A 16,569-nucleotide genomic window follows, 5' to 3' on the forward strand; every position below is an offset into this window, starting at 1 on the left:
TCTGCTGCTGCCATGCCATCCAGACTGAGCAAGACCAGGAAACTCTGGGGCTCCCGTAAGCCACAGTCATGGCCACATCAGTAAGGACTACAAGCACCCTGGAGGCCACGGGAATGCTGGAGCACACATCACCACAGGATCAACTTCAACAAGTATCATCCATGTGACTTTGAGGAAGCTGGTGTAAGGTGTTACCACTTAAAGAGGAACCAGAGCTTCTGCCCAGCTGTCAACTGGATAAGCTGTGGACACTGGCCAGTGAGCAGACGCAAGTCAATGCTGCAAAAACCAAGACTGGAGCTGCTCCCATCACTGATGGTGTGCGGTAAGGTTACTACAAAGTTCTGGGGAAGGGCAAGCTCCCTAAGCAGCCAGTCATTGTGAAGGCCAAATTCCTTAGCAGAAAAGCTGAAAAGAAGACTAAGGGTGTTGGAGGTGTCTGTGCCCTGGTGGCTTAAAGCCACCTGGGGAGGTTAATTAAATGTTAACATTTATTAAAAAAAAAAAAAAAAAAAGGGAAACAACAACAAAAACCAACTTAAAAAAAAAAGCATACACCTGTACTAAATAAACATGACAGAAGTTTCCCTCAATGTACTAAACATGTACAGAGTCTGCCCTCTGAATGATTCAGCATAGCAAATGTTTACAGAGCATTTCTGTTATAGTAGGAATTAGAGGTAATCTAGAGATTATTTAAAATATAATTATACAAGCTGTATGCATATATGCAACTACTATGCCATTAATATATAAATGTATTACATTTATATGTAAATATATTTTATATATGTATTATATATAGACATATATAATTGACATTTTAATGCATGCATTATATGGAGGTCAGAGAACAATGCACGAGCCAGTTCTTTCATTCCGTCCTGAGGGTCCTAGGGAATCAATTAGGCTGTCAGGCTTGGCAGCAAGCGCCTCTACCTGGTGAGCACTCACTGGCTCAGCTTATTTTTAAAAAGGGACTTGTGCATCCAGATTTTAGTATCCCACAAAGTCTTGGAGCCAAGCACTGTGTGGAAACTAATATGTATCTGTGCTCACACATATGTATGGTAAAATCAGCCTAATTCTCATCCTCTGAAATCTTGAGTGCCTTTCATATCTACTGAATAACTAAATACAAATCAATATGTAGAATGCAGTGACCGTAAGCGGTGAGAACCAACGGTTACACATCACTGAGCTCAGGAGATGGTGATGATGTCACCACACATCAGGGGAAAGCTTGCACTACTCTTTGGGTAGTTTCATGGCTTGTGCTTATGCACGAAAGCCATAGTTTCTAGCAACAGCAATCATTAAACTATTATCCTTTAAATGGTGTTTGGAAAACTTTCTAGATTGTTTTCAACTTTAAATGATTAACCTTTATAAATGTTTAAAGGGATCAGAAATGGCCCCCTGCCATTTTTCTTTCAAGATGAACTAAATAAGGCTTTTAAATAGCATGAGCCAACAGAAACCCTGGTCTACAAAGTAAGTTCAAGACACTCAATGCTGTAATACAAAGAAATCCTGTCTCAAAAAAACCCCAAGATTTTATGTATATGGGTACTTTGTCCACATGTACATCTGCACACCAGAAGACGGCATCAGACAGTTGCAAGCTGCCATATGGGTGCTGGGAATTGAACTCAGGATCTTCAAGAGAGCAGTGAGTGCTTTCAACCACTGAGCTATCTCTCCAGCCCTCCTTGGACATTTTGAGCAGAGTCCTCATCAATAGAGATGTCACAGTGCTACAGTTGTGTGACTAACATTTGTGAAACCTGGAAAATAATTTCACACAAAATCAAATGCTAGTAAAGATTCTCAGATAAATCCAAAGCAAAAATTCAAGTCCACGCAGCCTGAGTGGGCTGGCCTCCAGCTCCCTGGCATCCTGCACTTTCCTGTCTGCACTCTGGTTTTGGCTGAGCTGCTGCTCTTGCCAGCCAGAAAGAATCGCATGCTAGAGCAGCCGAGCACACAGAGCACGGCACACCGGGAACATCCTAGCTCTGCACGCTCCAGTCAGGTAGCTGTGACTGAATAACTGAACTAGATAGGACTTAAATATAAATACTAGGATGCAACCGAATGGCCATGACTTGCTATCTGAGCCCAGGCTGTGCATGCTTCGACAAAACAAAGAGGAGAAGAAAAGGCTGGTGCGTTAGAGAAGGGAAGGGTGAACAGCGTGTGAGTGCAGTCGTAACTCTCCAGGCAGTTGGCTGTGAAAACGGCTTAGACAGCACCAGCACAGAAACCTCTGCCAAGGTGTTTAATGTCTTCCTGCCTCTCGTTCCTCAAGTACAAAACTGGAGATAGTACCTACCCAGGGGGAGCTACTTCTTAGCACCATAACCACGACTGATTCCTGACAGACAGGGGTGAGTACTTCTGAAATCTCCCACTGGTAAGACTTTCTTAGGAGCCTTTCTGAATTACTATATCCTTCTGTTGGCCGAAACTTCCATTGTGGCTTGGCAGTAGGCTCCTCCACACCCCAGCTATACCGCTAAGAGGGTTGATTCATACAATTTCTAGACATCTTATACCACTATTCATTGAAGGTGCTTCTATCAATCACTGCCAATGTTAGAGAAAAAAGAAATCTAACAAAGAAGCAGCAACTACTATCAACTACCAAAACAGAACAGGCCTCAGAGACGTCCAGAGCCCACTCTCCCTTAAACAATTATAGATGCTAGCGTCCTCTAATTCCTATCTGTGGCTGTGCTGAAAATTAACATAAAAGAATAAATCTGAAGTAAATGTGGAAGCACGTTCATAAAGGAAACATTATTAGTGCTGAAATCACACATTGACCCTCATGCAGTGATAATGTAGACTGTCCCTTGGATTTTAGTTAATTCCAGATATAGCCAAGTTTAAACCAAGAACAGCTATGACAAGTCCACCCTTTGTCACACAATCATAGCTCCTTAAATCATGCTTAAGTCACACAATCATAGCTCCTTAAATCATGCTTAAGTCACACAATCATAGCTCCTTAAATCATGCTTAACTTCCAAATAAAAACAATAACCAGGTCATAATTACATCTCACATCCTAAAACTATCTCATGTATAATTGCAAATATGTTATATATTTAATCAGGTCATAATTATGCTTAACATGATATAACTATACGTTATACAATTGCAAATACATTATAAATTTAGAATAAGTGGCAATGTCCCTTGAAGGACATTCTTTCAATATCTCAGACTTAAATATGATAACCAATGATATTCTCTTAACTGATGTTACATTACATGATAAAGAAATCAAGGAAAGAAAACACAAATATCTACATACATTCTTAGCAAAATATGAGAGAAATATTCATGTCAATTATAAGGCTTGTTTCTGCAACTGGTCACGTGGCCTTAGCTGGTATTTCTAACTACCATCTCCTACTACCCACTCTGTGCTTCCTCCACCCTCAGCGGGGCTTAGCGCTTTTCCTGGAGGAGTGACCTATACCGTTCCTGAAGGGTCTGTGCCTTTTGTCATCCTGCTTGGATTAGGTTGCTTAGTTTCCTATGACTTTTATCACGAGACACAGTAATACCTAGAAACACTCTACAGGATCTCCTACACTCCAGACACAATCTTTATTACTTCAATTGTGGAGAAGCAATCCAATTTCCCCTGGCAATTTTGATCAGTCACCCTCCTAACACTGTTAGTCCTTTCTTAGCCTGTTGGCCTAAGAGCATCAGAAGCCCAAAGTGGCCAGGAGGAAGTCTGAGCTCCAAGTTCAGTGGAATGTTTACTGTGGCTCCTTTCAGAAGTACGCCTCACCCTAGAACCAAAACTTTTAGGCCACCAGAACTTAAGGTCATGGGAACAGGAAGTAAAAATTTTCCTAGAGGGTCACTGGGGTGGTAGTGGATGAAGTATTCCCTTTTCTAACCCTTGATTTCTAAAGCCCAGGACCCTGGATATGGGAGAAACATCTTCTGGAGAGCCGTGCCCCACCCCCCTGCAGGCTGCCGCCACCTAATCGGTGCTGTCACTGTGCCTTCAAAAGGCCATTCCAACCTCTGTCAGGCCAGCTGCGTCAGGATGCTGGGGAGCATGGTGAGATGAGTGGATCCCATGATCCTGGGGCCACGGTGTCACTCCTCTGGCTATGAAGTGAGTTTCTTGTCAGAAGGCAAACGGTGTGGAACACCATGATTGTGGATAGGCGTTCTCTAAGTCCACGGATAGAGGCTTTGGCAGAAGCATTACAAGAAAGGCAAATCCATAACTATAATAAGTATCTACTCCAGTAAGGACAAATCATTGTTCTTTCCCAGAGAAAGTGGTCCAGTGTAATCAACCCGCCACCAGGCCACTGGCTGGCCACCCTGGGGAATTGTGTCGTATCTGGGGCTCGGTGTTCGTCTCTGCTGTTGGCAGATCTGGCACTCAGCAGCAGCCATAGCCAAGTCAGCCTGGGTCAGGGAAGTCCATGTTGTTGAGCCCATGCATAACCCCCACCCCTGCCACCATGGTCACTTTGTTCACGGTCCCATTGAGAAATGACAGAAGCTGACTGTCCACAGAACAGGTCATGCTATATTCTTGATGATTGAACTCCGCCTCTGCAGAAGTCAGCTTTTGATGAGCATTTACAAAGGATACAGTATCTTCACATCTTTTGCCTGTTAGGAGAAATCCACCCATGTACTTCTTTCCAGACGTCTTTCTAACCAATTTTCCTATCATGCTCTTTCCAAGCTCCTGACCATCTAGCCAATCCATTGGCCACAGCCCATGAATCGGGAACAGTCACAAATGTGTATGCGCTAGAGAGATGGCTCAGAGGTTAAGAGCACCATCTGTTCTTCCGAAGGTCCCAAGTTCAATTCCCAGCAACCACATGGTGGCTTACAACCACCTGTAATGAGATCTGGTGCCTTCTTGTGGTGGGCAGGCACACGTGGGGCAGAATACTGTATAAATAATAAATAAATCTTAAAAAAAAAATGTGACCATGTATACTGCCAGAAGTTCTGCCCATTATGAAGACTTCCCTTCACAAACGTCTTTCAGGGCTGTCTCATAAAGGGTTGTAATGCAGCAGCTGTTTGTTTCTGGGTGACACCTGCATAATGTAAGAAGCAGGCTAGTCTTCTCTTCCGCAGTTCTAGGGCACATCCCATAAGGCTGTAGGTGCATGCTTAGCAGCATTAGGCAAAGTCTTCATGTACCTTGCTTGTGTCTGATCACATACACACCATTTCTATTTGGTATTAAATTGCTACTGTGCACATCCTACTTTATGGTAGGGTGGGTCACGTAACACCCAGCTCATGATGAGAAACTCAGGTCTCATGGTAACTTTGTGGCCCATTGTCAAACATTCAGTTTCCACTAGGCCTAATAGCAGGCCAAGAGCTGTCTCTCAAAGGGAGAATAGTTTATAGGTGATGAATCTTGCTCCAAAATCCCAAAGGCCTCTGTGTCTCACCTATAAAGGCCTACGAAGGCCTCCAAGCAACACCCCTCTCAGCCACTCATACCTCAAGTACCACTGGCTCTGCTGGATCAGATGGCGCAAGTGGTAGAGCAGCCTAGACCTGCTGAAGAACCTTTTCATATTCCAGGCCCCATTCAAAGCTTGCAGCTTTCAGAGTCACTCGGCATATGGGCCTGAGTATTGCACCCAAGCGAAGAATGTGCTGTCTCCAGAGTCCAGGTAGGCCCAGTAAACACTGTGATGGGCTATCACTGTGCCCCCACCACTCCTACAGTTTCACGTAGGTAGAAGGCCCTTGACTTTTGGTTTGGTTTACTTCCCGTCCTCTGATGTGCATGTGTGTTACCAATGGGTCCAAATAGTCACTGCCTCCTGCTCACTAGGTCAAACCAGCATTATGACTATGATTGATCGCCTTGCCTTTGGTGATTCGGTGCTGCCACCTGACCCCAGGAACTTCAGGCCCAATTAAATCCACCCCACTTAATGTCTCCAACACAGCAGCAGCATCTCTAACCCTAAGGTTTGGCACATGGAAAAGGGCGATGACAAAGCTCTTCAAGTGTGCTGGTGCCATCTCACCATTGTGTCTTAGAGGATTAGTGAAGGGCATGTGTTCTGGGCCTTCCCATAACAGAGGAGGACATTTTACACAGCACCTAACCCTAACATTGCAATTTCCCTAAGCCTTAAAATCCCTTCCCCAACACTAAGCCAGGGCATATGAGGCATCTCTAATGTCTTTCCAGTGAGCCATCTTTTGACAAATGCTTCAGCCATTCAAACAAACTTTTGATACTTTTTTTTTTTAACTAAGTAAGCTCCCATATTAAACCTGAGTGGAGAGTCTAGGTCTAAGGGCCTATATCAATAAACTCAGCCTGGTTCATGTTTATGTTCCTTCTACCATTACAATCCCTCACCCTCAAAATCCATTCCCACACATACTCTCCAGACTTCTGCTTGAATGAATTAGCAAATTCATTAAGCTCTTTAGTAGTGTGTCACATCTCCCATGGACTATACTTTCTACCTCCCCTATAGGAGCCTGCATAGCCTTTAGCAGGTCTAGAGACAACTATTGGTGGCTCCTAAGGGACATCAGTGTTATCTTGCCTAGCACCTCCTTCAAGGAAAACCACTGTAGGCTTATGAAAGATTCATTTCCTCCGTCACAGGTGGGAAATGCGATATTTCAGGGGTGTGGGTGAGAGTCCATCTTCTGCTAAGGGTGGAGAGACTACTTCCTCAGGTGAGATAAACTCTTGAGAATCTGAGGGTTCAAAGTTCTCGGTTTCAATAGAGCCTCCCCACACATCTCCATCCCAAGTTACAGGATCCCTTTCCTTACCAATTAACGTCCTTTAACACCCTCAGAGGCTGGGACTGAAGTTTTCTGTATAATTCAAACAGTCTTATAAAAGCTTCAGTTTGATTTTCCTCAACTTGAGCTCGTGGCTGCTGGAGAGAAGACTCTCTTCCGAGGCCACTGAAGTCCTTTAGATTGCTTATGCGCATCTGGAGCCAGCCAGTGTTCTCACTGGTGCACTGCTGTCCCTCACTGTGTTCTCAGATGCTACAGCTGGTTAATTTTATCTCAGATTCATTCTTTTCCTTTGTCAATTTATCCAGAGATGCTCTGAACAACCAACCACCATCACCATTTTCCTTATTTTTCTACAAACTGTCAAAAATTTTATATACAGAGTCACCAAATCTGTTGGCCTCTCACAATTGGTGAATCGGGACAATCAAATACATTTGTCTCCTTAATTTTGTAAAATGGTTCATTCCATGGGCTTTCAACACTGTCCAAGTCTCTAAAGAGGCTTCGGTAGCTGTAGGTGTCAACAATTTGAAAACCTAGATACCAGGCAGACTGAATGTAGCAGCTGGAGGAGGCGATCATGTCCCTAGGTCAACCATGTCATCAGAGCCTCCCCTGCCCTGCCCTTTCCCCCCACCACCCCCCATCCACCCACGCATCCGACTTCTGACAGGCTATTGGACATCCCTCAGCCCTGGGATTGCTCTCCATCCCCACTGTGGGACAATGTGGTCCACAGCCCTCTGCCCACTAGCCGGACAAGGACCTTCTCAGCAACTGTGCGACCATCACAGGGCCCTGTCTACAAAGGAGTCTGTAAAGGATGCTTCTGCCTGTCCAAAGGCCACGGCTTCATCACCCCGGCTGATGGGGGCCCTGACATCTTCCTGCACATCTCCGATATGGAAGGGGAGTATGTTCCACTGGAAGGTGATGAGGTCACCTCTAAGATGTGCTCTATCCTACCCAAGAATGAGAAACTGCAGGCTACAGAGGTGGTCATCACCCACCTGGCACCAGGCTGGAAGCACGAAACCTGGTTTGGCCATGTCATCAGCTCCTAGGGACCTGCAAGAACTCCTTCTCCTGGGCTTGAGGGTGATGTTGCAGGGAGGAGGAGCAGGGCCATATAACATTCTACCACACAAGATGGGGCCTCGAGGTGGGTGTGGCCCCTTTCAAGCATTTCCTGGAGGAAGGAGTTATAGGCAGGCTAGGGTGCTGTCAGCCTCCAGCACAGCCAGGCTCCAGCCGCTGCAACAAGCTCTCGCTGTCCGAAAAGCATTAAAAGCATGTGAAAAGGAGAGGCACCTATAGGCGCTGAGTGGAGAGGGTCCAGCCCCGTCCAGGTCAAGCAAGTCCATAAGGACTCCTCCTGGAACTAGAGACAAAACCCTCAGATTTATACGACGCCCAAGGGATGTCGCCAGCCGTGTGAGATTTTCCATGACCCAATGCCCTGTCTAACTTGGGACCAGGTCAGATCCAGCTTCAGATCAGCCTGGCTGGTTCGAGGGAGCTGGGTTAGGTATGTGGGGAGCTTTCCAAGGGACTTTGCCTCTTGGTGCTCGCACAGGTGTGTCTTCGCCTTCTAGGAGAGACTCCAACCCTTGGGAGCTCCTGCCCTAGCCTGGGGCTCCACGTTGACCCCACTCTTGAGAAGGCTAGTCCTTTCCACTTGTTTCTAGGGCTAAGGCGGCTTCCCTGGGTCATTATCATTAAGCCAGAGCCGAAGATGGCTGTGGGGGTGGGGAAGAGAAGAGGCCCCTGCAGGAAGGGCTACGGAGGGGAGTGGTGCTTCATTTAACAACAGAATCCAGACTGGTGGTCTTCCCTGTACTCTCTGCTCTTGGGAAGCTGAAATAAGTGCTCTAGGCCAGCCTACACCACCGTCATGTCTCAGAACAAGGGCGAGGGATCTAGCGCAGGGGAAGCAAGTGCGCTGACCCAGTGTGCACAGGGCTCTGGGTTCCATGGCTAAATTAGACCGTAGACCACTGACACTGACCCACAGAAGACAGGAGCTTGCTTACGGATGGCCTTGGAAGGAGTTAGAGAAAGATATCTTTGATCTGAAGCAAGGCTTCGTTAAGACAGGTCTCACAAATGCCTAAGGATCAGGGTCTTGGAAATGCCAATAGCACCAAGCTACATTAAACCTTTTGCCTTTTCTTCCTTCCTTCCTTCCTCTTTCTTTCTTTCTTTCTTTTTTTTTTTTCTTTTTTTGAGACAGTGTCTCCTTGCTGTATTGCTATATAGCCCAGGCTAGCCCAAAACCTTAAGTACCATTTTCATGCCTTGGCTTCCTACTTGCTAGGGTCACAGGTACGCCTTCATATTCTACTGATTTCTCTTTTTAAACAGCTCAAACTCTCCCTCAGAGCCCTCTGCTTGCCCCTGCCTGCAATGCTGTGGATTTGTATTTCAAATGAATTGATCTCACAAAGAAAAAAGAAAATCTAGATATCTTAAAAATTCATCCTTACTCTTCTTACTCTATCATTTCTGATAGCAAAATCTATATTAGTCAGGGTTCTCTAGAGAAATAACTAATAGGATGAATATATATGTGTGTGTATATATATGATGAATATATGTGTGTGTGTATGTATGTATATATACATATATATATGGAGAGAGGGGGTGGATTTACTGGAGGGGCTTATACGCTATGGTCCAACTAGTCAGAAATGGCTATCTATCAATGGAATAACTCATTAAAAATGTGCATAAGTATTTGATAGGGATTTCTATGTACCAGATATTCCTTTAACCTTTGCAAATATTAACTAGCTTAATCCACACAATAGTCTAATGAAACATTTTTTATTATTCCTCATGTTATAACTGAGAAAATTAAGAAGAGAGAATTTAGGAGATTTTCAAACACAGGCAGCCTGGCTCCAGGGCTTATGCTTCTAGTCTATTGTGATACATACATATATGCACATTTATTTTATATTATCAAATAATGTATAGAACAGGAACTTACTGTTTCCTGACGGCCAACTCTGGCTTTCTCGATGTTCTTCTGTAAGTTTGCCTGCTTCTGGGTTCCCTCCGCCAGCTAGAGAAAGAATCAGACAGATGACATGGTTGCTAAGAAGCTGCCTAGCAGACGCCTTTAGAAGACAGAATTAAATAGATTGTCAGCTAGCTCTATGTCAGAAAAAATGTTAAAGGGTACACTCAAAACTCGTTTTTCTAATTTGAAAAAATATGAATCATTAGAGCAGAACTAAGGAAAAGTGTCCCAGTTAGTTAGGGCCACTATGGCTGTGATGAACCCCGTGACCAAAAAGCCTGGGGAGGAGAGGGTGTATTCGGCTTATGCTTCCACATCACAGTCCATGCTGAAGAAAGTCAGGGTGGGAACTCAAGCAGGGCAGGAACCTGGCGGCAGGAGCTGATGCAGAGGCCATGCCGGGGTCCTCGTGGCTTGCTCAGCCTGCTTTCTTAGAGAACCCAAGACTGACAGCCCAGGAATGGCAACGCCCTCCCCACCTATCACCAATTGAGGAAACACTCTACAGCAGTACCTTCCTGATGCTGCGACCCCTGAATACCGCTCCTCATGTTGTGGTGACCCCAACCATAAAGTTATGCTCATTGCTAGTTCATAGCTATAATTTTGCTACTGTTATAAATCATAATGTAAATATCTGTGTCTTTCAATGGTCTTAGGTGAGCCCTGGGAAAGGGTCATTTGAGCCACAAAGGGCCAAAACCGGCAGCTTGAGGACCACTGCTCTAGCAGCTTGCCCACAGCCCAGGCTATGGAGGCATTTTCTCAATTGGCAGTTCCCTCTTCTCAGAGGCTTGTTGTCAAGTTGACATAAAATTAGTCTGCACAAAAAGGAAATGTTTTCTTATTTTATCCAAAAGAAATAAATAATATTTTTAATTTTTAAAACATTTTTGTTGCTCTGAGACAAGGTCTCATTACGTTGGCCCCATTAGCCTGGAACACTGAGAAAATAACCTGCCTCTGCCTCCCAGGTGCTGGGAGTAAAGACCTGTGGCACCACACCTGGCCCCGAGTAACATGTCTTCCACACTTTTATACAATCTTTAGCTGCTTTCCCAGCTCTACCCCCAAATAACCTCTACCCCAAATTACTTTAGTTAGAAATTGGATTTGAAAATTCAAAAATATCTCCTTAAAAAATCTATACTTAATTTTCATTTCATTTTATGTAGACTTGTACTGTGCCATTTCAAAAAAACCAGTTACCATCCCACTTGTTCACAATAAAGTATCTAGGAGGGCCTGCACACTTCACACCTTAAACTCTCAGAGGAGAAAGAAAGCTGTTACCCGCTGCCAACTCTACACATGTCTAATTAGGTAATTAACTAATGTGTTCATCTTATTTAGCTTAAAAGCAGAAAAATTCCACGTGGAAGGCAGTGAGTTTGGAACATCTACAAGCATACCACTAGAAAAGACTGACAAATTTCAGGGTACTCCTGACCCCTCAAAATTATCACTCATCTGAGTCTGTGAGTAAATAAATAACCATAGAAAATCCCCAGCACCCAGTTTCTACCACATCTTTTACTATAAGTTAAGGCATCTCAGACTTGTTGCTTGGAGATAAACGTTCTTAATGTACCTTCCAAGCCTCTGTCACTCTGGAGTCATTACCACTTAGAAAGCGATTGAGGACTGCTTAATTTAACTTATTAGCTGAGAAGCAACTGATGTTTCACAGTAAAAAGTCTAGCTATATGGAAGAAGATTAATATTTAGATACTGGTCTTGCTTAAAATTCAAAAGCAGTATCTTTAGATACCGGGACATCTCTACTTTTCAATATGCAAGCAGGAAGTGGCACTAAGCTCCTCCTATACTTCTCCTGGCTCTGGCTCTGCAAGCGCACAAGCCAGTGCACAGGCCAAGCAGACGCCGTCACCTGAACAGCTGTGCCTCTCCTAGAGACACTGTCTGCTCCAGTTAGAACAAAGCACATGCGGGGGCAAGTTTCTGAGTCAAAACAAGCTTCAAGGCTTTAAATTTAGCAACAAGATCCAGTCTTTCAAGGAAAATTCCAATTTATTCTTTTAAAAACCTCCATGTTAAAAAAATTAATATTCTACACCTTGAAGGATTTTACTGAAGTAATTTTAAACGTATATATCACTTCAGGAACAGAGGACTGCTCCAATTAAAATAATACATATACATGTTTAAAAACATGGAAATTACTTATAAAATAATCAGACACATTAGTCTTAAAGTTAATAATTATGTAAAACATGCATATATATATACACACACACACACACACACACACATATATATATATAAAATTAAATCAAAACAGGGCTTTGAGGGGAATGAGCAGAGATGTTCAGCCACTGTATATGGGTCACGTGAGCCAGCACTCCTTAAACTGTGGCATTGCAGCATGTTGAGTGGCCGCATACCTTTAATCCCAACACTTGGGAGGCAGAGGCAGATGGATCTCTGTGAGTTCGAGGCCAGCCCGGACTATAGAGTGAGTTCCAGAACAGCCACAGCTATACAGAGAAACCCTGTCTGGAAAAACCAAACCAAACCAAACAAAAACAAAAAAATAAACACAAACTTAACTAACAGGGTTAACATTTATGAAATGTCTACAAAATACAGAGCAGGCAGAGATGCTATCAGGAAAGAAATATTGATATTCATAAAACACCAATAACCTTTTGGGGGCAAAATAGACCAAACAGATGGGACTGAGGGTTATTAATGGCATGCATGATTTTGACACTTTGCCACCACCTGGTGGCACGGCATCCACAGTCTGGCTCTTCTGGAGTGGGCCTTTTCCATACTGGTTGATTTACAAGGGAATTCAGGTTTGCAGAATGATTCTCACAATCCTGCATTTCCTAGGAAACACAGAACAGTGGGGGATGGGCTATGGACTTGAATAGCTAGTCCAGGATCACCTTTCTTTCTTTCTTCCTTTCTGTTTGCTTTGTTTTGTTTTTCGATTCTCTGTGTAGCCTCGGCTGTCCTGTAGCTCTGTAGACCAGGCTGGCATCAAACTCGCAGAGATCCACCTGCCTCTGCCTCCCCATGTTTTGAGATTACAGGTGGGCACCACTGAGCTGGGCAGATCAGGCTTTTCTTTCTTTCTTTTATAAAAACGATCAACACGTATTTATTCAATATACATTGTAAGAGTTCAAGCAGACCTAATTAAAAAAACAAATAAAAACAAAAACACCACAGCTTAGAAACCAAGGAAAAGACAGACCATCTAAAAACAAAGACGACACAAAGGAGACGCTGGAGCGCCTGCGTGCCACACCATGAAGCTCCTACGGCAAAGAAGAGCAATTTCCAGGGAAGTCTGGAAGCCTGGCCTGAAGCTACCTAACACAAGAGCAAAGCAAAGAATAAACATTTTTTAAAATCTCTGATACCTTAAAAGTGGTACCAAATTCATACATTTCAACAGTTCTAATCACTGACTACTTTTAAACTATTTCAAATTGTTTATCGATAAAATATTTGCATACTTCCTTCTTCCATCTCCCATATCCGAGTCACCCTACTCCTGTAAACAGTATTAACTTCTTAGTTATCTGGGATGACAGACAAGTAATAATAAAAACATCGAACTTAAAAGCATGGCTTCACCTGAGGTGGAGCGCAGAGGCTTGCTGTGTTGTCCAGGGTGGCTTCTATAGACTCTCCTTCCTTGGCCTTCCAAGCAGCTGGGATGCCCAGCTTAAAAGGCTTTATTTTCAAGTACATGGAGGTTATTTGGCAGAACCTCTTAGCTGTGTCTTCAAAGCCTTTCTTTCATTCCAGTTTCTGTTCAGACTAGAGTGGTAATGTGCTCTGAGAACAGGGTGCTCTCCTGAACATCCATCCCTTCAGTATCAGTCTGTCAACACAGACAGCCAGCAAGACCTAAACAGAGCCTGCCTGGGAAAGGCTTCGGCATGCTGACATTTTCCTCTTGTATAAAAGGAGGGGGAAAGGGAGGAGGAAGGGAGAGAGACAGAGACACAGAGACACAGAGACACACATAGGGGGGTGCAGGGGGCTAACAGTCTATTCTCGGGACACTGCTGAGAGAGGGCTTGGGAGTCTGAGTAAATGCTTACAACCAAAAAGGAAAAGCCAATGTCACACGCAGTCTAGACTCCAGACAATGTGTGGTGCACGCAGCCAACCTTGAGAAGGCTACCTCTAACTTCTTACTTCAGATAATGAGTTCCTACTATGTAAACCATTTGAATCCTTTTCTCCTGGTCACATACACATAAGAACATCAACAATAGGGCAGAAGAGACACACAGCTCCGATGTTGGAAGGGTTCACTGCTCTTCTACAAGACTTATGTTTGGTTCCGAGGACCCACAGCAGGCAACTCATAACTGCCTATAACTCCAGCTCCAGGAGATCTGATACAACCACACACATATACAAATAATTAACACTTGTTAGTTTAAAAATTCCGTTAAAATCTGCTGTATAGCTGCTGCCATACTAATTCTTTTTTTGTTTTTTGAGATAGGGGTTCTCTCTTCATAGCCCTCGCTGTCCTGGACTCACTTTGTAGACCAGGCGGACCTTGAACTCACAGAGATCTGCCTGTCTCTGCCTCCTGAGTCCTAGGATTACAGGCATGTGCCACCATGCCCAGCTTCTTACTAATTTTTATTTTAAGAAGTCACACTTCAAAGTGTACAACTCTGCACTTCTCAGTGCAGTCACAATCTCCAGAATCGCTCATCCGCAAACTGAAGCCTACACCTGTCCAACATGACCTCCCACTCCTCCAGACCTGAGCACACTCAGCTGCGCTTCCTGTTTGAGTCTGGCCACACTTCACGTCCAATGCAAGGGCAGCCACCACAGGGCACCCCCGACACTGCCACACTCCTCACTTGGGCACAGACTCTCTTAGAGACCAGGTAGGGAGGATGGAGACATGGTGAAAACCTGCCTGACGGCCTTCTGTGCCTGACTCAAGTTTCCTCCATGTCATGCCATGTGTCAGAATCGCCTTCCTGTATAAGGCTGAAGGCAGGGATGATAATTTTAAGGATTAATTTCAAGGCCACTCTTGACTTTTAACAATTATTTTATTTTGTCTTTTATTATATTAAGGGAGGCTATCTGCACACGAACCTAGGTGCCCTTGGAGGTCAGAGATGCTGCAGCTCCTTGGAGCTGGACTTACAGGAGGTTGGAAGCCACCAGGTACAGGTGCTAGAACATAACGAATATTTTTGTAAGATCAGAATAAATTCTAACTGCTGCGCTCTCTCTCTCCATCTTTTAGGACACAGAGAAGTGTCACTTCAGCGAGGAGTCCTTTTAGGCTACATACAGAGTCGTCACAACGATAACCTGAGAGGGGGATCTAGTCATTTCTACCTTCACTTGAGCTAAAATAGCTGCTTCTGTGATCAAGTACCAAAACATGTATTTCAAAAGAAGTGAGATAGAAATGTGCCTTGCTATTCTTGGCATCTCTATAGGAAGGTTTTCTTGCCTACTAAACACTTTAACTGATGGGACTGCAACTGCATCACAACTACTTGAAAGGGGCTAGCTTAAAAAACATTCCTCCAGTCCAATGCAGATATTTATTTTAGCTTTGTAGAAAAAAAAATTACCATACCTCAAATTCTTCTTGGCAAAATTAGTAATATTTAAACTATATTAAGTAGGGGGAGGGAAAGTAACAACACTGTCTTCTAAGCTTAAAATCTAACTGTTGTAACTAACCAAGTTAGAAAAAAAAAAGTAAAATTATTCTGTTGGGAAATTTTGTTTCCTCTGCTTAGTGCACATGACAAAACCAACCACTGAGACATCCCATAATCGTATGATCTCAATCTGACTTCCAACTTTATGTTCCCACGACCATGTAACAAAAAAGTCTCTGCATATTCTTCCTGAGCTAACTGTCAACTATGCACTGAGTGTAGTTGTTTCAGTTTTCTTTTAGCAGCATGGGTCACAGAGTCAAATGCACAGATTCAATCTTCCTTTGCCATCTCCTAATACCCTGGGCAAGTGATTTGGCCTATGAGACCCTCCCTCAGTTTTCTGATATGGAAAGCATAGCTAATAACGATACTGATGCCTCAGACAAGTATGAGACTCATAGGACACACAGCACAGACAAGCTCTTAACTAACCCTCCCTAAGCAGTCAGCAACGGCCCTCAGCTCTGCACGTGCCTCCACCTTGCATTTAAACCAGCAGTTCTCACCCTGTGGGTCATGACCCCTCTGGAGAGAGCATGTCAGATGTCTACATTACTGTTTGTAACAGTAGCAAAATCACACTTATGAAGTAGCAACAATATAATTTTATGGTTGAGAAATTGTATTAAAGAGTCACAGTATTAGGAAGATTGAAAACCACTGATCTACACCTACCCCATTTTCTAGCTCAAAGCAACAGTTTCTAAGAATTCTTTGTTATACATATTCATGAAAGCCTTGTCTTTGGATGTCAGATTACTGGCTTGGGTAAAGTCACTTGCTACCAAGCCTGACCACCTTCCACATGTGTGAAAGCAAAGAATTGATTCCTGTGGGTTGTTTTTTGATTTCCGCACATGTGCTGTGGCACATACGTACACCCCTACACACCCAAATGAATGAACAAACAAACAAATGCCATTAAAATTTTAGGAGAAAAATTTAAGAGAATGCACAGCAAAACTTAGCATTTGCTAGTACCATCATACAGGTAATTTTTCATAGTTTCTTGTTAATTATCTGCTAGGAGGCTACATA

General features: G+C 43.7%; 1 protein-coding gene and 2 pseudogenes across 6 annotated transcripts in view; 2 read left to right on the forward strand and 1 right to left on the reverse strand.

Annotated features, from left to right (window-relative positions):
- MND1 (meiotic nuclear divisions 1) overlaps nt 1-16,569 on the reverse strand; it is a 58,596-nt gene that overhangs the window by 18,405 nt on the left and 23,622 nt on the right. For all 4 annotated transcript variants that reach the window (XM_084769862.1, XM_084769859.1, XM_084769860.1 and 1 more), the window contains exon 5: nt 9,797-9,871. In XM_084769862.1, coding sequence (XP_084625988.1) covers nt 9,797-9,871 — 75 coding nt within the window. The remainder of the gene's footprint in view (nt 1-9,796; nt 9,872-16,569) is intronic.
- Nucleotides 13-478, forward strand: LOC311590675 (large ribosomal subunit protein uL15-like; annotated as a pseudogene). The gene has a single exon. The product of its transcript is annotated as a large ribosomal subunit protein uL15-like (transcript).
- On the forward strand, nt 7,402-7,872 carry LOC311590674 (calcium-regulated heat stable protein 1-like; annotated as a pseudogene). Its single transcript has one exon. The product of its transcript is annotated as a calcium-regulated heat stable protein 1-like (transcript).

Source organism: Acomys minous, assembly GCF_964271855.1.
Source record: "Acomys minous genome assembly, chromosome: 19".
In the NCBI taxonomy this organism is placed as follows: domain Eukaryota; kingdom Metazoa; phylum Chordata; class Mammalia; order Rodentia; family Muridae; genus Acomys; species Acomys minous.